The sequence below is a fragment of the Doryrhamphus excisus genome, chromosome 13 (genome assembly GCF_030265055.1).
Source record: "Doryrhamphus excisus isolate RoL2022-K1 chromosome 13, RoL_Dexc_1.0, whole genome shotgun sequence".
NCBI classification, from domain to species: Eukaryota; Metazoa; Chordata; class Actinopteri; order Syngnathiformes; family Syngnathidae; genus Doryrhamphus; species Doryrhamphus excisus.
In genome coordinates, this window is record NC_080478.1 from 7,477,722 (window position 1) to 7,502,525 (window position 24,804).

Here is a 24,804-nt window from a genome sequence, read left to right on the forward strand (position 1 = left end):
GTGGTGAAAACGATGGAAGGAGATGAAATAAAGACGTGTTAAAAGCAGGCCCTTGCAGATGTCAGGAGCTAATTTGCATGGATGGCAAAGGGCTAAATTGCGGGGGAATGGTTGAGGGGTGGGGGTTGGGGGTTCACTCTACACTCTGTATGGGGAAACTAATAAAGGGAGTTGTGATGCCCATGACTGCCCCTCACTCAGACGACAAGGATCAGCGGCTAATGAAGGGCTTCGGGTAGAGCCAGCAGACATTTCACACTCTGCGACTCATGAACAACTCCACCCTGTTTTCTTGTCTACAAAAAAACAACAACAAAAAAAGACTACTGCGCATGAAATCAGCTGTACTCCCGCCATAATGTTGATTTTCACAATAGAGCCTGGAGATACTTGCATGAAATATTAAAGCATGGGGAATCTCCAAAGCAAGCAACAATGGTCATTAATGCAACAAGCTGCTTTAAAAGGTCTTTTTGTGTTGAAACAAGGCATAATCGATTTTAAAAATTGGATAAAAATATATCTTTGCAGTGGAAAAATGTACTAAAATCACAGAGTGGTACAATTTCGACCCAAACAGGTGGACGTCCTGATGGACAGTGGCACCAAAATGGGCCTCACTTTCCATGTCGAACAAAAGCGTAACTGCATTAAAAGGTTTATAAATCAACAAGTCAACCATCAGATTCTAGTCTTCTCATCAACCAAATGCCATAAGTTTTTTTTTCCCCTCTCCTCTCTCTCTTCTTTTTTTTTCGCTCTATGAATGTCCTGGAGGCAAAGGAACAAAGCGAGCAGAACTGATTACTGCGCTGTTGCCCTGCTCCGCCAGTCTAAACTCTGTTTGGCTTCCTAATGAGCTCACTAAAAAGCCAATTCATCACCCATAACCCCCCGCTCAACCTGCCTTGAAATCACACCCCCTCGCCCAAGTCCAGGACAGTCCCTCTAACAGACTTTTTAGGCTGTGTTGACAATGTGAAGCAGAAGTCGTGAAAACACATCCACGGTGAATAAAAAACCCACCCATGGTAAATCAAAACTACAGTGAAAGCGTCTATGGTGTAAATATGGTACATTAGAACTGAATAGACCATTAAATAAGGAAACTTGTCACATGGAGCCACTGGAGAGGTCAGCTTAAAACTGATATATATTAATACTATATATAGCACAGTGCAAAAGCCTTAGACTAATTTTATTGACATAATGCTTCATGTTTTTGCAATTTGTAGGATTAGACAAAATATTCTACAGCTGATTTCCACCAAACTTTGAAGAGCGGTGGTGCATGGACGGAGGAAGAATCAGTGAGAATTTTGGTGAGGAGGTGGATAAATGAGGTAATAACAATGACGCCCCCTTTTTTCCCCAATTTTGTTACCCTTGGTGAAGGTCTGGGCTCTCCTAAGGGACATCCAGCTACAAGGGGTCATGAAAGCAAAAATCATTTGTGCACTGAAAGGATATTATCAATAAGGGTTACTTGAAAATACATGCCAAAAAAATATCAGCTGTAGTCACTAAATCGGAAATAAGCACTGCACTGCGAACCAAGCCTCACTACAAGCAGTTTATTGGCCTATTGGTCACCAGTTTAGAGTATAGCCTGCCTGGGATTGGCTCCAGTTATTGCTTTTAACCGTTAAAATATGATGATTTAAAAATGAGGTAAGGAGAAGTGTCAAAAGGTGACTGGTTTCTGTGTAAGTATCTTGTAATATCACTTTATTTCCGTAATATTTTGATTTTAACTTTTTCAACTTTTCTCCAACCGAATTGTCCAAATATTACAACTTTAGCTTTGTTATTTTCTAATTACATTACAACTTTAAACCATGTCTTTTTCTTTGAAAAGTAAAATTGACCTTTTTCTCTCAATATTTTGACTTTATGCTCATGAAATTACAGCTGTTTTTTTTCCATTTCTACAGTTGTTTTGTGAATTTTGCAACAATTTCAACTTTCTTGTTGTATTTTTTTCTCATATTATGATTTTATTCCCATATCATAACTTTTCCCCCAACCAATTTTTCTAAAGATTACAACTTTGTTTTTATCGTCATATTACAAAAACATTTCTCTCAATATTTTGACTTTATGCTAATAAAATTACAGCTGTTTTTTTTTCATTTCTACAGTTGTTTTTTTGAATTGTGAAAAGATTTAAACTTTCTTCTTGTATTTTTTTCCTCATAATATTATGATTTTATTCCCACAATATCATAACTTTTCCCCCAACCAATTTTTCTAAAAATTACAACTTTGTTTTTATCATCATATTACAAAAAAATATATATTTTTTCTTAATACTTATATTAATATATACTTAATATATACTACTAAAATAACGATTCTCTTTAGATTACAACTTTCTTCTCCTTATTCTTTATTCTGGTGAAATCACTGCAGATTTCATCATTTTTACTGGTGGTGTTTTTTGTTCAGGTTTTTGGTGAATTATATTTATACTACTATTTCTACAAATTAAAGTGTATTAATTAATACATTTTCCTATGATACACATTCAAGCAAGATGAAAATGGTAATATACAGGTATTTGCTGGTAAACAACTAGAAACGCAAGGGAGTAAAGAGGGAAAATATTTTGATTAGGTGTAGGCTAAGAGCTGGTTTGGAAGGTGTGTGTGTGTGTGTGTGTGTATGGTCGGACAGCGTAGGCTGGCTGTAAACTCCCACAGTTCCTCATTACACCGAGTTGAAATGATCCTCCCGACACCTGAGCTGTAACCAAGAGATTACAGAATTGATGAATCCTCCCTTTAAAATGCAGCTGTTTTATTCTGCTTTAGTAATTAATTCTTTTTCCGATAGCGTATTGATTAAGTGTAGCCCCTGATAAAGTTCAAACCCAGCTGGATCCCTGCGGGGACTTTGGATCGGGCCCCCGCTCTGGAGAGTCAATGAAAACTTCCTTCTTCCTCATCTCTGCCTGCATCGCTCTCTGCCAGTGCAGTTTAGCCTCATAAATTAGTCAGATCCGTCAGCAGTAGAGGAGTTCATACATGCATTGTGTGCTCGCCTGCTGCTGTGTTGCTTTAATTCCATCACAACCATAACACTAGCACACATGCTGTTGCCCATATCTGCAGGTCTGAAATAACTTGTCCATAAACCATAACACAATGACATACTGTACATACAGTACTCCTTGGGAAAGACATTTTTACATACATACAAGTGAGTCCAGAGCAAGGTTGTCTCTATCTGTTTCTCTCTGGGGAGTCAACTAGCAGAGAAATCCGACTTGGGCTTTTACGAGAGGGTCTTGTCAAGACCCCTCACCTACTAGCGCCTTTACAAGTCAATAACCCGGTCCTGGTGTCCGCCACCGGGCCTTGGCATGAATTCACCCCAATTTATAGAAAAGCTCTGGGGGCAGTAGGGGGCGCTATGTCTGTCCTCAAAATATTTTAGAACAATACACTTTAGTAGGGAACTGTACAAAAAAATAATACTTCCAGCCTGTAAACATGTTGAGTTAAATAATGTCACAATTTCTAAGTGATCCGTGCTAGTAGTATGGAGTATTGTGCAATAAAATGCAATTCTTTTCATGCAAAAAGTGTACCCTTTCTACTAATTACCACAATATTTTATGTGTTTAATAATACTAAATTCTCATGACATACCATTGAGTGAGTTGTAACTGCCGGGTAAACCCATTACTAAGTAGATAAATAATAAAAAAGTGAGTGACATATAACTATATAGGACCACAGCATCGCGAAAGCTATACCATACCCCAAAACATCAAAGAAGGATGTTGCATACTACTACAAATGAATGAGTTTTGTTTACGGTCTAAAAGTGACTTCAAGTACATTGTTACTGTCTTGGCTTCCTGCTACGATGGACCTGACTTCCGATGAGTTCTTTTACATCTCATTTACACAATGTTATAAGTTCCAGAAGAGTAAAAAGAAGACACTCTTCTCTCCTCTGATGCCACTAATTAGCATCCTCAGCCTTTTGAAGCTCTCCTTTCTTTCTTTTTTTTTTTTTTTGTGGTTATTGACGTTTCAATTCTCGCCCCTCGTGCTCTCATGCAGCAGGGCCAGCTCGGCCGCGGCCCGGTAAAACCCCCGCCCCCCTTCTGCAGCCCTCACATCATCTCCCTACGAGAGGCAATCAAAGAGAGAGGCCCTTAAAATACAATAATGAGGGTGCTCCAAAGAACAATAAGTATGTACTGTACACCAGAGGAGAGGGAGAAAGACGAGTGTGGAAGAACAGTGATGATTTCAAAGAGAGGACTGATAGCTGCATACATCCAACCAGCAAATTGCATGGACATACACACACACACACAGACACACACTATAACAGGTGCTTTGCATCGCAGCGCCAGAAGACGGGATTCCCCCCCATTCTTGCCCTCTGTGGTCTTGGCTTCATTTTGACTTCCTTTGGACTCATAAAGGATGTAAATGATCTCATAGTGGGGGGGCAAAGGAGGAAGAGGCTATGAGGCACAACAATCATATGACACTGCCGTGGAAACAGGAGTTCAGAACATTTTTCGACTGTAATCTTACACGCAGATTGACGAGGGAACAGTTTACCAAGGCTAGCCAAGTTAGCTAGGGAGGTTAGCATTATTCATATAGGGTCTACATTGAACAGACATACTGTCACTAATATTAGTGACACTCACATGAGGATAAGCGGCATAGAAAATGAGGGGGATGGAAATAAATACAGTACATTTATGTGGAAAAACACCTTTTTATGCCGCTTATCCTCACTAGGGTGGCGGGGTATGCTGGAGCCTATCCCAGCTGTCTTTGGGCTTGAAGTGGGGTAGAAATCATTATAACATAATTATATGTCTCTACTGTGATTGGTTGGCGACCAGTCCAGGGTGTACCCCGCCTCTCGCCCAAAGACAGCTGGGATAGGCTCCAGCACACCCGCGACCCTCGTGAGGAAAAAGCGGTAGAAAATGAATGAATGAATGAATATATGTCTCTAATCGTGTCAGTTTGCAAAGGTAGCATTATGAATGTGCATATGTAACGACAGTAGTTGTTGTTGAGTGTCCCGTAGGCCATAATGTGGTGTATATAGACTTAGCTTCTCCCCCCTACAACCTAAAGAGCATTCTTTGCAGGGTCACAAGGTCAGGCTTCACAGATGTCTCCTGCAGACACTCACTTGTCTAAACATTGCATCCCTGGGAGTAAGCATTCATACTAAACAATGCAGCTTTGGCCCCCCTTCCTCATGCGCTGGAAAAAGTTAAATGTTTTCCTTTTTTTCTCTCCATCCTTTTTTTTTTCATTGTTTTTAAGCTTGAATGCAACCATAGGGTGAGTTTTTTTTCCAAGGTGGAGTCCTCTTTGATAATGCAAAGAACGAACACGTTATCAGCAGATAAGTGGTGTTTTGTGCTTCATTCTTTTAAAAAACACTCCCCGTCTCCTTACGTTTCCTGCAATTGTTCAAATGGGGGGCCTTAGTCATCCTCGGCAAAGATGCTTTTTTTTTTCCTTGACTACCAGGAAAGTGGGAACATGTATTGATAATGGTTTGATTTTTTTTAGGACATGCTTAACAAGTAACGTTAAGCAACATCATGTTTACACTCGCATGATTCAACATGCCTGAAAAGGAGTAGGAAGAAGCAGAGCTTATTTCATCGTATCGCATCGCCCACATGCCTCAGCAATGTTCACTTCCTGTTTCTATTTTTTTTTTAATAGGGAGAAAAAAAGAATTGTATATACCAAATATATATTTCATTATTATTATTATATCAATAATGTTATTATATTATTAATATATGAGAATAATACATAAAATATAAATAGTACCTAAATAAATAAATACATATATAATACATAAATACATTTATATAAATACAGACATTAAGTATTAATGTAAATTAATTTAGTTAATTCATTATGAATTGTCGTGGAAGCCACACTACACAGAAAGCAAAGAAGTTTAAATGACATTATTTGAACATTTAAAAAGAAAAGGATTCCTGTACTTTCATTAAAGGAGAATCAGCTCTTTTTTAGTAAAAGGGAGGAGGGGAGGGGGTGGAGCATGACACACGAGAGAATTTAACATGCGCTTCAAAACATGCAAAAGTGTGTAATTGGCACAGCCGCACTCAGCCCTGCATATATCTTCTCTCTTTTTCATCTTGCCTTGTTCCTATATTTCTCCCTCCTGTGTTTAATATTTCCCTCCCTCCGAACATCTCCTCTCTTATTTTGCAAATTGATAACCCTTTTAAGGGAATTACGGCAAATGCATAATGAAGGTTTGCAGCCCTGCAGCCAGCATTTATTTCGTTTGGCATGCCTTTTTTTTCAGCACATTTAGCCTCTGCGTTCCTTCCCGAGTGTTCACAGCTTGGGGCATGTAAATAAAAAATTATCCCTGCTGACTAACGCGGCTAATCAAAAATGCTCATTGGAGTTGCCTTTCACCACTAATGGTGCATACCTGAATGCCCAATAAGCCATGAAAGGCTGGAAGGAAAGTGATCAGGTGTGGAGACAGCCTTAAAAACTAAGTTACATAAAATTGCTTGTAATAGTCATTAAATCTTACATGCGCAACTAGAAAATGAGCTTACCCTTCCCTCCAAAAGCTTTGCATAAACGTGAAAGATGAGCACGGAGAGGCACAACTCAGATTGTAACGCACTTCCTTTATCCTCCGCCCACTCTCTTGGAAAGCACGATTAACTATGGCGCTCTATCTGTAGGGGAGAAAACGCTTTTGCATGGCCTCGTTTGGAGTACAGAATATGCCTCAGCTGTAAATGACATTTGCAGTGCCCCCTATGGGTTGTGGTCAAAATGCTTTGGAAGACATGCTAGCATACATGCAATACCCTTAAAGTTTTATAATCAGGACACAAATGGTTATTGACTTATGGACAATTTATTGTTAAAGTGATAGTTCCGATTTTATGGCTTGAAGTTGGATGACACTACCCACTTTGTGTCCTGAACCAAGTTCTGGTTGTATTTTGGTGCTGAGGAAAGTAGTTCCAGCTATTTGCTGGGGAACAGTTAAGTAAAAAGTTTGGCTTCTCAAAACAAGATGCGTTCAACAGCATTAATTTTGCATTTGCATCACAAAAAAGCCTACTAGAAAGAAAAAACTCACTTTGGGCTCCCGCTTGTCCATTGTTACGCACATTTGTTTCACCGGTTTCATAGTGTTTACTGCTGGGATAGTGAAAGTAAACACGTCTGACTATGAAACAAGCAATGGCGACCTTCCTTTTAGCACAAAGCCAAAGGGATATATCTTTATGAACCACAATACGCGGATGCCGAACTTCATCAGTTGGAGTTCGGTGCTACTGCCATAGAGTTCGGTGAAAGCAGTGCTAACTGATTAGCTAGTTCTTACCTGTGGTACTGGGACAGCAGAACACGTCTCTGTCCTGCCCGTGTAGGAACGTAATCCTCCTCGCAAAAGTGTTCACTGCACACACAAAGCTATTTCACCATAGCCAATTGTAATAATTGTAATAATAATAATTTTTAGGCCGACTTCCTTGTTGTCACAGCCCGGCTAATTACAAGTACGTAACATTTTTTTAAACCAACGTAGATCTCGCCTCGCGATCTGCACATCTAAACACTGAGAAACACGTACACAACAATGGACAGGTGGGAGCGCAAAGTGATACGACGGCATAGAAAATAACGCAGAGCGATTTGTGAGGTCTGATTTTTTTTGCAGTAGGCAAACATATTATGCTTTTGAACGCATATTTTTTTCGAGAAGCCAAACTCTTTAACTATCCACAGCAACTAGCTGGAACTACTTTCCTCAGCACCGAAATCCGACCAGAACTCGGCTCAGGACACAAAGTGGGGAGTGAGTCACTGTTGATGGACTTCACTGCTATGGGGGTGTCATACAACTTAATGTCAAAAAAAAATCTGAACTAGTGTTAGCTAGCTACAAAAACAAAAACATGAGTGTCCGAATTTTTTCACGTCTGTAAAGCCCTCAGTCCCAGTGCTGCCTTTTTTAGGGGGAGATGTTGTGATATGGTTTGGACATTGGGGAGTCAAGGGAGGGAGAGATTAGAGAGCCAAAAGGGAGGCAGAGAAAGGAAAGAAAGTAAAAGAGCTCAAGGCCCATTGGTCAAACACAAAAGTGCAGAGCAGGAGAGGACATTTGTAGTCAGGGTTAAACTCCATATAAGCGCACCTTCAAATCAGAGGGGGGCTCGATGTAAGCTGGTTGAGGGGGGGGCTTTTGAGTCACCCCACAGGTGTTCCTTGGCCCCTGTAACCTCGCTCTGATCCACAATGAACCCCAAGGTTGCCAGCGACACATCAGTCTCCTCCTCTATTTTCTATTACATTCCCGCACGCGTGCTTACACTCTGTGTAAACACACAAACACGCCGCCAGACATATAAAAGGGGGCAAAACAAATCTGGCGAGGACTGCAGCAATTGGATTATCACCTCTTAAGGGCCGACTTCTTGGCTGACCCCCTTGGGGCGAGAGCGCGCTGAAACAAAACTGAAAATTTCCTGGGAAAACACTCCACCTCCCCCTTTGCTCTCGCTCTCTCTCTGTCTCTCTCTCTCTCTCTCTCTCTCTCTCAAGGACGGGAGTCATCCCGGTGAAAAAATACACAGGAGGCAGCGTTAATGGACGCCCTGATGCCCTTCGGGGCTCCAATCCCTTTTAGGCGTATTACATCAGAGCCTTCTCATCGGCGCTCGAGTAGCAGCAACATGGCCGTGTAAACCCACGGTATCATCATGACGTCCTCGCAACCCCACTTCCGCTTCCTAATTCAAGTTAGGGAGTCAAACCAGTCCTAAATTTTTTACGGAAGTATGGCCAGAAAGTTATAAATATCAATCCAGAGGGGATTTCCACTACGACTTTTTGGTTGTTGTCTACGTTTAGTCCATCTAAGGCAGCACATTCAAAAAATAGAGTTGAACAAGAGAAGTAAAAAAAATGTAACGTGTGCATTACATTTGCTACAAATTTGAATGTTGTTTGAACTTTTACGACATCAAGAAGCATGACATCGCCAAGAATGTAAGCAACTCAAAATTCAAGGCACCTGGAAAACTTACATGAAAGTGAATGGAGGACTGGAAGAAGCCAATGTACTTGTTGTCAAAGACATCAAGAAATGGACAAATATTGATGATGTCATCTCGACTACAATGGAAATTAAAGACTCCACTCACAAACCCTTGATGCAGCTGGAAGTCAACAACAATCACCAATAACAACCATAAAGAAACATATTTAAAGTTACCATCCACTAATTCTAACTCATTCATTTGAAATAGTAAGAAATTATTACTTTTTATAACTTTTATGAAATTGTAATCATATTTTATCTTTATTTTTCAATGTATATTTCATCGGACTGTAATCATGTAAATGCCTGTATCAGAAAGTTAGCTAAAGTTCAATCGCTGGTTAATCAAATTTCCATGATTTCAAAATATAACATGCTTTGCATGATTACTTCCCTGCAACACCGCTTCCTCCCCACTTCTTAATTATGGTCTCTGCCACGACGGAAAAGGGGGGGGGGGAAACCGGGAAAATTCTCAGAATGACACAAAACACCACACATTCTCCTCAGCCGTTGTCGGAATAATCTTGCTAATTTCTTCCCCATGTTCGCCTCTATGATATTAGTTTTACACATTAGACTCGCACCGCCTTTCCTGCCTTGTCGGGTCTGGATGGGAGGGAGGGAGGTTGGCTCGGGCCTGGAGGTGGAATATGGGGGTGATGGAGAAAGTGAGTTCTCTTGATAGTCTTTTGTTTGTACTAACGTGATCTATCAGAAGAGAACAGTGGGTCGGAAGAACGATAGAGAGGAAGAAAAAGAAAGAGAGGGAGCGGAAGGGAGGAAGGAAGAATGGAGCAGAGGGAGCTGATCATTCTCTTTAATCACATTTTGGATGAGGGCCAGGTAGTCTGCGGTACTGCGAAGGGGCGAAGGAGGCGAGGAGGAAGGGGAGTGGGAGACATGGAGGAATAAGTGGGAAGCGAGGAAGGGGGATTTCGATGTGTGTCTGTGTGTGTGTGTGTGTGTGTGTGTATGTGTGTAGCCATTCCCGTAAATGCCCCTGAATGCTGAATCCAGCAGGAATCTGGTGTTAGAGGCAGAGGCAGGGCAAGATCCATTTTAAAACTATGTGCATTAACTATACTTTTCCCCATAGATTAAGCACTCCACATGAATAATTTAGCCTCTCTTATGCTAATGGGATCATGAAAGTAGAACCCCCCCCCAACCCACCCCACCATGCCTCCATCCACCACACCCCTCCCTGTAAACGTGTTTTCACCCCCTCTCAGCTTTCAAAGATAAACGCCAGCCCTTCCCAACAAAACCATCAGACAGTGTGCTTCTGTTTACTCACTAGCACAGGGCTAGCATGTACCATGTGCAGTCACATTGTAGAACTATGATTTAAAAAAAATGCCTCTTAATAGTACGTAGTAGAACGGTGTAGTTCAATGTTGCAGTGTAATTGCTTCAAACTTCCACTAATGCACAAATGATTGAGTTGGGAATAGCCTATGAAAAAAGTTCATATGCATTGCAATTGGTAGATATTTTGTTGGTGAATGTCTAAAAATTTGGGTAAATTGTTGTTTTTTGTTACGGCAAGTGACATCGGTCATTTACAAAGTAGACGGTTTGGTGGTCAAACAAATCAAAAGTCTAAAATATGATCGGAAATGATGAATCCTGGCGCAAAACTATGGAATCCAACCATTCCACTTTCTCTGCATTTTCCGCTTCGATGCAACACACTGGTGCTGTGCCATGCATGCTATTTCCATTCATATTTTAGGTTGACTTCCGAGTTGTTTAATTGCCGTACCAACTAAACTGGCGTTCATTCAGTGAAAAAATACCTTCAAATTCTGACGCATACAAACTTTTTTCTGAGTATTTTCCCGAGGCGTCCATATTTGTCGGTTTATGCAATTTCAGCAATGCATGAGTGTGTTGTGTCATTTCAGTAAAACATTAACAGTTTTTGGCTTTAAATATGCAGTCAAATAAGGATGCCTGTTTTGTGAGTATTCCATAGGACATGCTACAAAAAAGTTCATTAGCATTTACTATTAGTAAATAGCTGGTTTGAAATGTTGACAGAATGTACTGAAGCGATTTTGTGTAACGGCAAACAGCATCTACAACTTGGACGTCAACCTCTAATATTAACAGAAATAGTATGCATGGAACGGCAACAGTGTGTTGCATCAAAGGTGAAAAATACACAGATATTAGAAAACCAAGAAATTGTGGGGTGACTTAGTTTTGCGATTGGGTTCATATGTAATATAAGTAAAATGTACTGAACTTAATAGATAATGGCTTGAAATTTGACTAAGCAGTCAAATATTGAAGTCTATTTTAGCAAATATTCATGCAAAATCCTGCCAAAAATGTAATTCACATTGACATTAGATTGTTGCTGAATGGTTTTAAAAAGTGGAATTTTTGATGATGTTTAGAATTTGGGATGTTGGGGCCGTGAAAAACCTTGGAAGTTGATCGGCAATATTAACGGAAATAAAACAGAATAGGTGTGTTGCATTAAAAATTCATAGGCAATTTTTTGGTCTACTTGGTTCATGTGTGATTTAAGTAAAACATACGTAATATATTTTTTGGCTTGAAATTTGGCTATGCAGTCAAACGTGGAAGCCTATTTTGTAATTATTTCATGGGAAAACCTAAAAAAAGTTCATCTGAATAGAAATTAGGAGATAGTTTGTTGCTGAATATTTCTGAAGTTTTGGCAAACTGTAGCATTTTTGTGTAACGGCAAATGCCTTTGGTCATTTTCAACTTTGACGGTGCAGTTGTAGAAAAACTGGCCTACAATATTAAAGTATTTTTTTTTAAACTTCTTAGTAGTCATCAGAGGTAAAGCTACAACTTTTCATTGTTCATGTACTTCTACAACTTATTTTGGGGATCAAACGAGATGAAACAGACCATACTTTGCCTACCCCTGCTTACAATCTTATCAAAATTCATCAAACTTTTATGAATGTGAGGGTTACACCTCTGATTAATTGTATTTATGTGATTTCTGATGGCAACTCTGAACAAATATAACAAAAAATAACGATGTAGTGCTTAAGTCGAGTATACGTCACCGTGATTGGTGGGAAGGGTCACTATTCCATCATGGTCGTTTACACATATTTACAACCCTCACAGGCACACACATGCCTTTCTGTGTGGAGTTGACGTGAGGTGTCGAGCGGCGGTGTAAAGATTATCAGTGCACATGCAGCTGGGAGTGAGAGCCATGAAACAGCAGGGCTTGGCTCTGCTTTATTGTTTATCTGTTGTTTATGGGCCAGTGTTCAGCTTTAATTACGATCCTAAATTAAAGCTTAACAGGCACTTAGAGGCAACACACACACATCCAGTATATTTTACACACCTGCGGATGAATATCTTCCATCACTGTGTTGCAAAGGCCTGGCGACACTACTACCACCAAGAGTGACCCTGCTGGTGAGCAACTGTAAGGGAGCCTCGTAAGTACCCACCCCCCCGGCGAGGGCCACCATATCCTCTGCACAAATGTACCGCAACTCCGCACTCTTATCTCCCATCCCAACACTCCCCGGGGAGCCCATCTATCCACAAAAGCATAGGGATTGTTCAATTGCGGAGAAAATGTACAAAATGCTTTCTCCTCTCTTCTCCTTTTTCTTTCCACATGGACGGCAGAATTACACAGAAAGGGCTCTCAAGATGTCAACCAGGATTTGGTCCTCATGCATAGCTAACAGCCGCAAGTGTGGAGGAAGAGAAATGTTTCCTACCTTTCGGGATCAGCGCTGACTGTGTTTGTCAGTAAGACACAATTACAGACACCTTGCACATTCATCAAGTTGAACTCCCTGCAAGTGATGTCTCTGATGTTGGCCAGATAAGCTTGGGCGCCTTCCAAAAAGACTGTTAATCAAAATGATGTGCAGGGCAAGCATGAGCCGCTGAGTTTATTGTGTGCTCGCATGCCTTCTGAAGCCGTCTATATCCACTTCATGTTTGTTTATCTACGCAATAACATCGGGGAGTCACTCTCTTAGGGCTATGTGCGCACACACACACACACAGGGGTGTTTTGATAAATGTGTGTTTTGTTTGGTCATAGCAACAGCACCTTGGATTGTTCAAATCACAACTTAAACACAGGAGATGTATTTTGTATAACATGTTCATGTACTGAAATAGTGGAATATTGGAAATATTCCAATGTAAACAAAAGAACATGGCTGACGAGAAGATGGCATTTGCTTTGTCAGCTGCAAACTCAACATGTTGGTCATTTGTTGAACTACATTTTACAGAATAGGTTCTGAGAGAGACGATAGATCCACACACAGCAGTGTCCATGCAGAACCGGAGGCGCTAAATGTTACTACTGTACTGTATGTAGTAGAAGTACTAAACACTCATCATAGTTATATGACACAAAGCCATATTTGCCAGAAGTTTAACTGCCATCCTTGCTGACTTCTACGAGCGAGTGATTCACCTTGCTTTACTGCTCGACAGTAAACGACTCCTCAAGGAGGGGCCGAAACACACTTGCACGCTTGTTTAATTGTTTTTTGGCATGGCTTCAGAGCGACGCTCGCAAGCAGAGGTGGTGAATTGCGCTGGCGGCGGGCATCTCGAGGAGGTCACGCAGCGGATAATTTAGCTTAATTGTTATATACGCCGACGAGAAGACGAGGGAAGATGTTTTTTTCACATCCTTAGCGAGGATGGCCAAAGTTAGCAGAAAGTACGGTGGCCTTTGTGCACTCCTTTTGCTTTGCGGCTGTCTCCCCGTCTACTCTGATCCTCGCCGTCACCCCTTTTAACAGGGGCCAAGCTGTTAAAGACCCCATTACTGCAGCCCAGCACACTATTCGCATTTTCTCTGCGGACTTCAGAAAGAGAGCGTGGTGCAAATTTTATGTGGGAATTTATCAACGCTAGGAAGGGGGGGGGGGGGGGGGGGGGGGGGGGGGGGGGGCAGGTGGGTCTGTCAGAATGGAAAAGGGCCAGAGTCGGGAGTCAGCGAGCGCTTCAAGCGTTAACGTAATTGCAAGAATGTGAAAAATGAGGCGGCGGGGCTCCCGAGCGGAGCGAAAGGTCATAGCGCGGCTCGCACAAAACAACTGGCTGGAGGACGGCCTCATTAGACCATTAAATCTGCTGCCCCCCCTCACGTCTCTCTACTTCCCTTTGACTCATGCTTTCCCTCTCTCCTTACAATTCTCTTCTTCTTCTGTTGACATACTGTAATATTATTATTATATTCAATATATATATATATATATATATATATATATATATATATATATATATATATATACACATATATATATATATACATACACACATATATATATATATATACATATATATACACACACACATACATACAACTACTACAATATTTTCTTACTTAGTTTATTTATATGTGGCTATGTGGACCTTATGATTATTATGATTATTGCTTCTATTTATTAAAACAAAAATATGTCTATGGAAAAAAAATCAGAAAAATGTCTATTTACAGATAATTATAAACAAATTATATATATTGAGCTATATTAAACAATATTTTTTTTTTTCTAATGAGAAAATTAATAATGGCACATGTATATGTGGGTGTATGTATATAATTAACATATAATAATCAAAAACAAGGTGAATTAAAAAATATTATTTATTATTATTATTATTATTATTATTACATGTATTAAATAAATATATATGTGTGTGGAAAAAACTTTCTGGGGAAAAATGTAACCCAAATATTTACTTCCCTAAGGCAAATTATTGCTTATTTTGATATTTGTTTCTTTTATTTCAGTATTATTATTTATTATTATATTATATTATTATTATTTTAGTAGTAGTAGTACTCGTAGTGGTAGTAGTAGTGGTGGTAGTTATACAGTAGTTTCATTAATTAAAGATTTGTGTATGGAAAAAAAAATATTTTCAAAAAATAAATATTAAGCATTTAGTATTAGTACTAATACAAAATAATAGATTATTACATTTTAATACTTGCAGTTGAAAAATACTGCATATAAAATAATAATAATAAAGAAGAAGAATTAAGCTTAAACTTACTGAATTTGTTTCAATTTTATACATAGATGTATTATTATTATTATTATTATTATTGTTGTTATTATTATTATTGTTATTATTATTCTAATGTCATGCAATGTTGTCTTATCTTGGCTCAGAGCACAATGCCGTACCGTAACTGTCTTTGGCAACGTATCGATCGGCTGTTACTGGATACGGTGCGGACAGGAGTCGATAAGTGCTCTGTGGATTACAGGTCACTTGTACTTATGTGTGTAAGATAATCAATAGGCAGTGCATTTGTTTCTCTCCTCCCTGCTGTCCACCCCCCTACTACCTCCTTCTTGTCTGTGTCCTTCCTCCTGCAGCCTTCATCAGATGCTTTTGTTTTTAAACACTTATTGCCGACTTACTATGAAGGAATACATCAATTTTAGCTTAACTGTTAAGTTGCTGAGGTTGTTCTGCTTTATACGGTGAAGTAGTTGACATGGAATCAACAGCGCCTCTGCTGGCCGCACCCCAGTAGTGCACCCTTCAAGACATGATTAAACAGCATCTGCCCTAGCTTGGTTAACCTTATGGAGTTATTACAACATTTATTTTATATAGAAATGACCAAAACTCCAAATCGACCTCATATAGCTGGTGAGGAAACACCAAGCCAAAAGCTAAGTAAAATGCATAAATAAAGCCATTAAATTAATCCAATAAATGAAAGTGAAATAAAATATATTTTAAAAATATTTTTCCTTTTTTTTGTTTAATCAAAAACTGATTTAAAAAATAGGCATTTGTGTATTTTTCTCTGCTCTCACCAGAAATGACTAAGGAGTTATACAAAATATGTAAACCAAACTCACAAAAAACCCTGAAAATGCATAATTTTCCCACTCCATTTTCAATATATGAGATAATGCTGGGTGGGAAGACATCAAGCTATCGCCCCTCCCTACTGCCCTGCAACCCGACTAGGCGACCACAGAGGTCTGTGGTTCAGTAATGGTCCATCTAAAGAGGAGAAGATCGTTTCAAAACCGGCTCTACCACAGAGCAAAACCATCCATCAATACATTTGATCACTTATTGGCAAAACGATAAGACACAACAAGCACACTCCCTCCTGATGTAGTGTGTGTAACACGTGCAGTGTGTGTGTGTGTGTGTGTGTGTGTGTGTAGACGACGTGATGAAATCTCATGCAAAAGCCTGGACACTGCCAGAAGGCACACGGAAAGGAGATGACTGAAAACGGGAAAGGAAAACACGTCTTCTCTCGTCTGGGTTTGGGCCACACTCTCATGTGATAAACAATTTTAGCCCTGCGAATTGGACAGAATGCTTTTTGATCATGTCAGCATTGATGTGGAGCGTGACGAGCAAATCAAGACAAATAGCTGTGACTGGCGCACACTATCTGTAAGACATTCCAATACGTTTGTTTTGAAATGCTTTATTCCTGTTTGGCAGGTTGTGTGCTAGATAACACTGAGACATAATTAGTTCTGTTGAACTTAATGTGTTTTTTTTTTTTCCCTTACACCAGCAAGAACTGGCAAGAAATACGCCATTAGTCACCAGCTTTTGTTCGGCTCTCAAAATAGCAACATTTCTTTTTTTTACTGTGGTGCATCACTTGGGGATGTTTGACTGTAACAGTGGATAAGCGCCTTCATTTTGAGGTGTGACTGTATTTACATGGATGCCAGTTAAAATAAGGGATAATCCAAATGTACCCGAGGAAGGAACTGGCTCACGTTTAGACATCAATGTTAAAGTGCAGGCATTGGGTGATTAGAAAGCCCTGCATGTGTCATAGTGACATACAGGGGAACCTCTGAGGGCCAAATAAAGAACAGCTAATCTGTTTCAGGGTCAAACTGTGACCAACAGAAAACCTTGACAGGCAACTTTTAAAAATTACAAAAATATAATACATTTTAAAGTACAACATATCTAATAAAAATTGTTGAAATAATTTTGAAAAAAGGCATAATGTGGTGAGTGGTGTAGCTTTTTTTTTTGTATTTTTGCTCATTGGAACTCAAGCGTAAAAAGAAGTGAACCACTGTTCATATTAATAAAAGTATTATTTTTGGCCCATGGCGCTGTTCTGCCTCATGTGTCCCACATTGCGATGGTTTAAAAATTAGTTGTGATCCTCGCACAAGTGTAAAAGTACTGCTACCAAACAATTTTAAACGGAACTTTTCAAAACAAGCATAATGTTGAGTTGTGTAGCCTCATAACCATTTTCCACATTTGTGTTAATTATAACACAAGTGTAAAAAGAAGTTCACATTCAGCTATAAAACCCAAAGTCCTATCTTGAATGGCCTATGGCGCTGGTGTGCCTCATGCATGTCTACTAGCGATGTTTTATGTGATTTTTTTTTTCCAAAAAGGCAGCTGAGTTGTGTTGCCTGAGCATTTTTTTTACATTTTTGTTAATTGTCAAATTCAAAAAAACAAAATGCCCAGTTTTTTTCCCAGATGCAAGTGTAAAAAGAAGTTAACTACTGAGCAGCTCAGTGCCAACTTCTCTAAGCTGTTTTCCCAGACAATTTTAAATTTAAAGTTTTCTGACTCCATATAGCAGGGCTGTGGAAAGTGTGGCTTGATACTTTTAATATAATATTATACAATTATATTATCAAGTTATATTATTAGATTAGAAAGTTGAAATATTAATAGAATATATCAGAAAAGGTACTTTATGAGAATAACATTGGAATATTAGAAGGAAACATATAGTAACCTCATATTAGTAGATTAAAGTAGAAATATTCAAGAATAAAGTCATAATAGGAGGAACAAACTTTCGGGAAAATGTACTTTGGGGAAAGAGGAGTAATGTTAATAGAAAAAAGTCAATATATCATGAGAATAGTCATATTAATGAGAGTAAAATATATGTACAAGAAGAAAGCTGAAATATTTGGAAAATTTAAAAAAAACAGCAGAAATGAAAAAAAACATTTTTTTCTGAATAAAAAAGTATGCAAATTTACAAGAATAAATTCCTAATATTATGAGAAAAAATATGTAATTTAGTAGCATAAATTTTAAATATTTACTTTTTTTAAATCATAATATTATGAGGAACAAAAAATAGTGGATGAAGTTGTAATTTTGGAAAATTAGGCTCAGGGGGAAAACAAAAATAGGTGTAATGTTGTGGAAATAAAGTCAAAGTATTGTGAGAAGAACATTTGCAGAACAATGAAACATTTGCACAATAAAAACCATCAGCAAACGGGGGAGAAAAAGAGCAAAGACTGAAGTTTGTACAAAAACGTTTTGCTTGCTTTTTTTTCACCCATCTCATTCATCTGATATACATTTTATACAAATATATTCAATGTCTTTGCATGAAGTATAAGTGTGTTTGTTTGTTGCTCACCTTGTTCGCTGCTGTTGTCACCGCTCTGTGACGCGTGTCCCCCGCTGGAGGGTCCCGGTGTGCCGGCTGAGTGTGTGGAGGTGGCGTCATCATGGTCTCTCCATGACGCGGGATTCTGAGTTGGTGTTTTTTTCAGAGATGAAGTGGAAAGCGGTATCCGTGCGTGCGTCCATCCACATTCCCCATCCGAGACCGCAAAACCAGGAACGGTGGGAGAGCCGGGAAGAAAAGAGAGAAAGCCCATATGAGTGACATGTGTTAAAAAAAAAGAAGACGAAACAAATGCACTAAAGCAGCTGGCAATAAGTCAAAACAATCAAAGAGGCTTCATTAATGCATGAGAGCAAAACGCTTTTAATGCTGCTCTGCAAGAGGAGCTCTGCTGACTAATTGTCTAAACACATATGGCGGCTTTTCTTTCTCTTCTTTCTTTTTTTTTTAATATTATTGTAGCACAACCAAGCGAGACTTCCGTGTCAAGTGCGAAATACAGAGGTAAAGGAGTCCAAACACACCACAGCCGCCATTAATCATTACCGCTGTCAGAAATGAAAATAAGATATGACAGTGATTCTCCTGCTAATCTGCCAAAAATGTGTTCACGCCCACAGAGGCTTGCATGAAACACACACAGGCACAACCATGACATAATAAAAGTGAGAAGTATAAACATGCATACATGCTCACTTTTATATTTTAAAAAAATGACAGAGGTGGCATCAGCCAAGGTTGAACAACAACAATAATAATAACAGCAGTTAGTGGTTGATTGCACCCTGCTAGCTTAGCCGCTAAAGTGAAATACGGCATGTGATAGAAAAACCATGACAAAAATAACCACACACACACGTTTATAAGCGTATTAATAAGGGTTCTAACATCATTAGTTGTGCTTGTTCCACTCCAGCACTGTAGGCGTCCATGACAAACTGGATGCTAACATGCTAACTGCCAGAGAAATAAAGCTATTAGCTCACCAAATCCCAGCCATGTTTCAAAACATAACCGCATCAGTAAAGGTGGCTGTTCTGAAAATATCAGAAAATATCACCAGAAAAGGGACAAAACCAGCTTTTTATGACAATTTTTTGTGTTTTAAGACAGCTCAAATATCTAAACAATTATACCAACACAAACAATACAAAAATGGGTTGTTTTAAGATAAAATAAGCCTGGAAATTCCAGATTTAATACAGCAGCAAAAAGCACAAAAGAGCATGGACAAAGTCATACAAATCAAGAAGTTACATACACTATTTACAGCCACGGTTATTGTGCATGATTTTTGAAGCAGTTTATATGATAGACTCTGACAGCTGCAGGAAGGAAAGCCCTGCGATATCTCTCTTTCCCACACTTTGAATGCATCATACAATTTACCTCAAAATAATTACTTACAAATGTAGCACCATGAACTAATTATTATTTTCACATTTCGGATTGAACTGTGTGTGTGCATGTGTGTTCACGTGTGTGCGCATGCGTGTGCTTGTGTTAAGATTAACTTCTGCAGGCTACACTCCTCCATGCGCTCTCACTTCCGCCTTTCTGTCAATGTATGTTTTTCCATTTTTTCTGCCACCTCAAGGCTGTTTTTACGGCTTACAATTGCGCTGAAGTGAAATGCATTAGTGGGGAGTTGCGTCATCACCTTTTATTGACATATAAATACATTGTTGGAATCGGGCGTTCAAGTTTATCAAAACAACTAAATATATTTTCGGTATTGAATGAGTTAAAAATGTTGTAATACTTTTTTGTTTAAAATGAGTTGTGCCAAAATGCTCAACATTTTAGCAGCTAATGTGTAATAGTGTACAGATTAGACTCTAAAGTGTTTGCATAATCTTGCTATTTAGCAGCTCGGGTGTATTACGATATTTTTTAGAAAATTAAATAAAATGTAAAGTTGAAACTTTGTTAGTCAAAATGTGTCAATGTGGTGAGGGTTTAAACAAAATAAATTACGTAATTAATTGAATATAAAATAATTTATAAAATAAATAATGTATTTAATTACATTAATGAAATGCATTCTTTATGCTTTGATATGAAATACACCACTTTTTTCAAATTTACCAAACACATTAGTTTTTCCCCGGAAAAAAAATCAGTGGTTTTGCACATCGCTACTATTGGTAAAACAACCTAGTGGAAACACCCATTTTGAAATTTTGAATGAACTTCTACTGCTATGAAGGTTGTACATTTGATCGGACCCAGGTTATGGTTGCAATAGTTCCACCTGTTCCACCTCCAGGACTGCAGATGGCAGTAATGAGCATTACAAACTGGTTGCCAACTGCAAACTAATAACAAATAGTGTCTAGGCTGCTAGCTTAATAGATAGTGTGTAATAGTACTTGTAAGAGAAACCAATCAGGAGTCTTTATTTTTCTAATTTAAGATAATTGTTAATATCGGTCGTAACAAAGAGCGCTAGTCCGGTACCGTAGGTGATGATAATGCGCATTACATACATGATTATGTCATTGATAATAATGAAGAGGCTTTATTCCTCACTAAAATTGAATGGCTTCTTTGGGTTCTTGTCACCTATCCTGATGGTGGAAATCGAATAAACTGTTTCTAAAATAGCCACAAGTAAACGTCCAGTTTTCTGCAGTTCATTTACTCTGTCCCTTCCCTCCTGCCCTGTCGGAGCCCACAAGGAAACGGGTCCACTCCACTGGTACAGGAAAGGCTTTATCAGTGCCACATGACGGCAGACTTGAGGTGGAATTTCCTTAGACTGAAAAGTCGATACCGTCGCTTGTCGCAAAAAACCCAAGTGCTTGGTAACTCAAATGTGAGGCTGGCGCTGCAAGAGAATGAAAACAAACACGGCCTGCACCGAGGCGTCCCGCAATCTTTAAGCCATTTCTCAGTACACGCTATTCCTTTGACACGTGTACGCATATGAAAGCAAGGAAAGGACTGTACACACTATGTAGCAACATCGACCAAGAAACACTTTTTTTACACCAGTTTGTCTAAATGGAGTCCCGGAGAAGACGAGTGGCTGCCGGGCTCCCCTGGGTGCCGAGTCCTCTGCTGTCTACAGCGAGGACCCTTTTATCCAAACACAAGGCCCTTGAACGCTGCCTCCCCCGCCTGCATTCAAGGCCCTCTCAGTGTCAGCTGTTCACCGGATGGCGCTCAGGCTAAAAGAGCTGAAAAAAAAAGAGATGCTCAGGAGAAGAGGAGCAACAATAGCCCCGTGCGGGGGTTTGCGGCCCACCAGAGTGAGCCCATGGGGGGAAAGTGTCGGCGCCTCAGTTCACTTTCTGGGCCATTGATCGACAAATGGTCGGATGCACTTCAGTAAAGGCTGTTGTTAGGGAGTTCATACAGCTGCTTTCAAAGTCAATTTTAAGTACTTTCAACATCACTTTGGAAGGGTTTCCGGCTTGTTATACAACACAAATCTGCACCTTAAAATTGTTATTTTACCACAGACGTGGGGGGGCTGGCTCAAGTGGTAGCCTCCCAACATGAAGGTTGTGGAGTCTACCAAGTATCCTTCGGGAAAATACTGAACCTCCAGTTGCTGGAGTTTATAAACACGGGATGTGTCGATATATACGAAGGAGAATTCAAACATAAAAATTATCATTTATAGACTTTTCATTTAAATATGTTTTAATTTTTAAAAATATTGTATGGATGAAATTCCTTCCATGTTCTATGCCGCTTATTGTCAGTAGGGTCGGGGATGCCGGAGCCTATCCCAGCTGTCTTTGGGAGAGAGGCAGGGACACCCTGGACAGTTTTTGGTTCCTGATGCTACATTTGGGAAAGGCTGCTATAAAAACAAACCACATTTATCAAAATAAAAATAAAAGAAAAAAATCTATTGGTATTTATTACATTTATTATATATATTTTTTATTTTTGCTGTTTTTAGATAATTTAAAAGAAAACACCAACAAGTTTTTTTAATTCCTTTCGAAGGATTATTTTAACAAACAAGTTTCTCTCAATATGTTCTCACTAAATGACTTTGAGCTACTAAGGTTTAAAACTATTATATCCCTCTTTCTGAATGTTCTGACCGCCTGTTTCCATGCCAGTGCACCGTATCGCCATAGATGTAGCTCAACATCTTTTACACAACAAACTAACTGAATCAACAGCGCCTCTGCTGGTTGCAGTTGAGTAGTGCACTCCATTCTGCCCCAATTGATAACCCTGCAACAAACCAAATTTGATCAATTTATGGACTACAATGCAAACTGATCTGCATATAAAGAAACATTCCCTTGATGGGAATATTGTAGTTTCCCACTTAACACCAAACTGCCTGCTAAATGGTTCCAAACTCAACATTAAAATTAAAGCATCTCCCAAGCACCCGTGGGAACCGAGCATGATACTGTAGCTCAAAGCATGTGGGACAAGCTCATCATGCTTCCCAAAATACTCCACTTGTGTCTCCATCACGTGAGCGAGGGAGGCTTGCGTGTAATTAAGCAGCGCCGGGCTCGGCGTGGAGAAAACGACCGGGTTCGACTGGAAGGAAGCTTTCTCTCTCTTCCCTCTCTTCGCCTGCCAGCCAGAGACAGCCAACCCGCCTTAATGCAAGAGCCCAATCGATACGACTTAATTTAGCTATCATTGCAGGGTAATGTGTCATTTTTAATGGCGCTGGCTACTGAATTAAATTCAAAGACACTGCAGTTAATGGTGTTAAAGGGAATGATATTTGTGCTAGCCCGCAGCTTTATGAGGCCCTGTGAGATAAAGCTTTGTTTGCCTCCTATAGACCACAAAGCAGGAGCAGCCATTCATAACAACAATAACAATAACATGGTGGCTGCACACTTTCACTTCTTTTTTTATTTAATACCTTTAATTCACCTGCAATCCATAACCCTGTCTGCGAAACACATCAAACATCACAGCGGCTGCATTAACTTTGTGCACTCAACAAGGCGACAAAAGCTTCTCCTCCATAAATTATTTAAAAAAAGGAGAGGCGGGCGGGCGGGCGCATCATCAGAAGATGTCGTGCACACACACACATGCGCGCACGCTCAAACATACACAACAAGCGTTTTGTCGCGAGCCCTGTGGGTGTGATAAAGTTCAAACAAGTTGTGCGTGTCAGCCAAATAGTCAATCTACACAACAACACTGCAAATATAAGAAAAAGAAGCGGGGGAAAAAAAGCCTAGAGGAGGATGTTAATATTCCCTGAAGAAAGTCATAATTAGGCTCTTTGCTAATTGTCTTAAAGGGAAAGAGGAAAAGACACAACAGCACACACATTATAAGGGGATAATTATGCAAAAGTAAGATCTCAAGGGGACGACTTTTTCTATTAGGTGGCCATAGTATATGACAATATATGTCATTTATCAATCACTATTTAAAAGGGTGTTACCTATAATTTAGTTTTTCATTCATCTTAATTTATTCATTTGTGTTTTAATTAATTAAAAAAAATATCTATTTGTCTATTATTTTCGCTTCGCTTGTGGGGCGGGGTTAAATAGACTCTGCTTCTTCCTACTCCTTTTCGGACATGTTTAGTTGAGCATGTGTAAACATGTGACTTGTTAAGCACGTCCAAAACAAATAAACTATGCCCATAATTAATATAATGATGACAAAGCATGGGGACAATATGGATTATGATGGATTCAGGCGGAGGCTATAATCCCCTTGTCTCTTATTTACAAACACCTGCCTCACTTTCCCGCCTTGCCTGCATCCCTGGGAATTTCCAATAAAATTGATTTAGTGGCATCATTGAATTTCCCTTCAATTCCCCTGAAAGCTGCAAGGGAATGAAAAAAGAAAAGGAAGAGAAGGGAGGGAGGGAGGGAGGGAGGGAGGAAAGGACTTGTGTCTTGCACGAGAAAGGCAGCGGGGATCCCGATGCTGATCATGTACAGAACCGCTGACACGCCAAACACACACGAGGTCATAAATCATACCTGACATTTCAAGATGCATCTTGCTACACGTTATAAGCACGGGAGGAAAAATGTTAATAATTACATACAGCTGCTTTAAAGGGGGGGGGGGGGTTGTAGCCTCAATTGAACAGCTGAGTCTTTACTAAAACCCTCAATTATGAACAATCATTTGAAAAAGGCCTTCATTTAGTAGTCCATAATAATAATAATAATAAACACAGTTCGTGTGGACTGACGAGACGACAAGCATAAAAAGAAATGAATGTGGAAAGAGGAAAATCAATTGATAAATGATTAAATAAACGTGATTAATGAATTGCTTTATATTTTTATGTGTGTGAT

General features: G+C 39.4%; 1 protein-coding gene across 5 annotated transcripts in view; it reads right to left on the reverse strand.

Moving 5' to 3' along the window:
• The window catches only part of meis2a (Meis homeobox 2a), a 96,223-nt gene that overhangs the window by 63,880 nt on the left and 7,539 nt on the right, over positions 1 to 24,804 (reverse strand). For all 5 annotated transcript variants that reach the window (XM_058091432.1, XM_058091433.1, XM_058091429.1 and 2 more), the window contains exon 7: positions 18,539 to 18,653. In XM_058091432.1, coding sequence (XP_057947415.1) covers positions 18,539 to 18,653 — 115 coding nt within the window. The remainder of the gene's footprint in view (positions 1 to 18,538; positions 18,654 to 24,804) is intronic.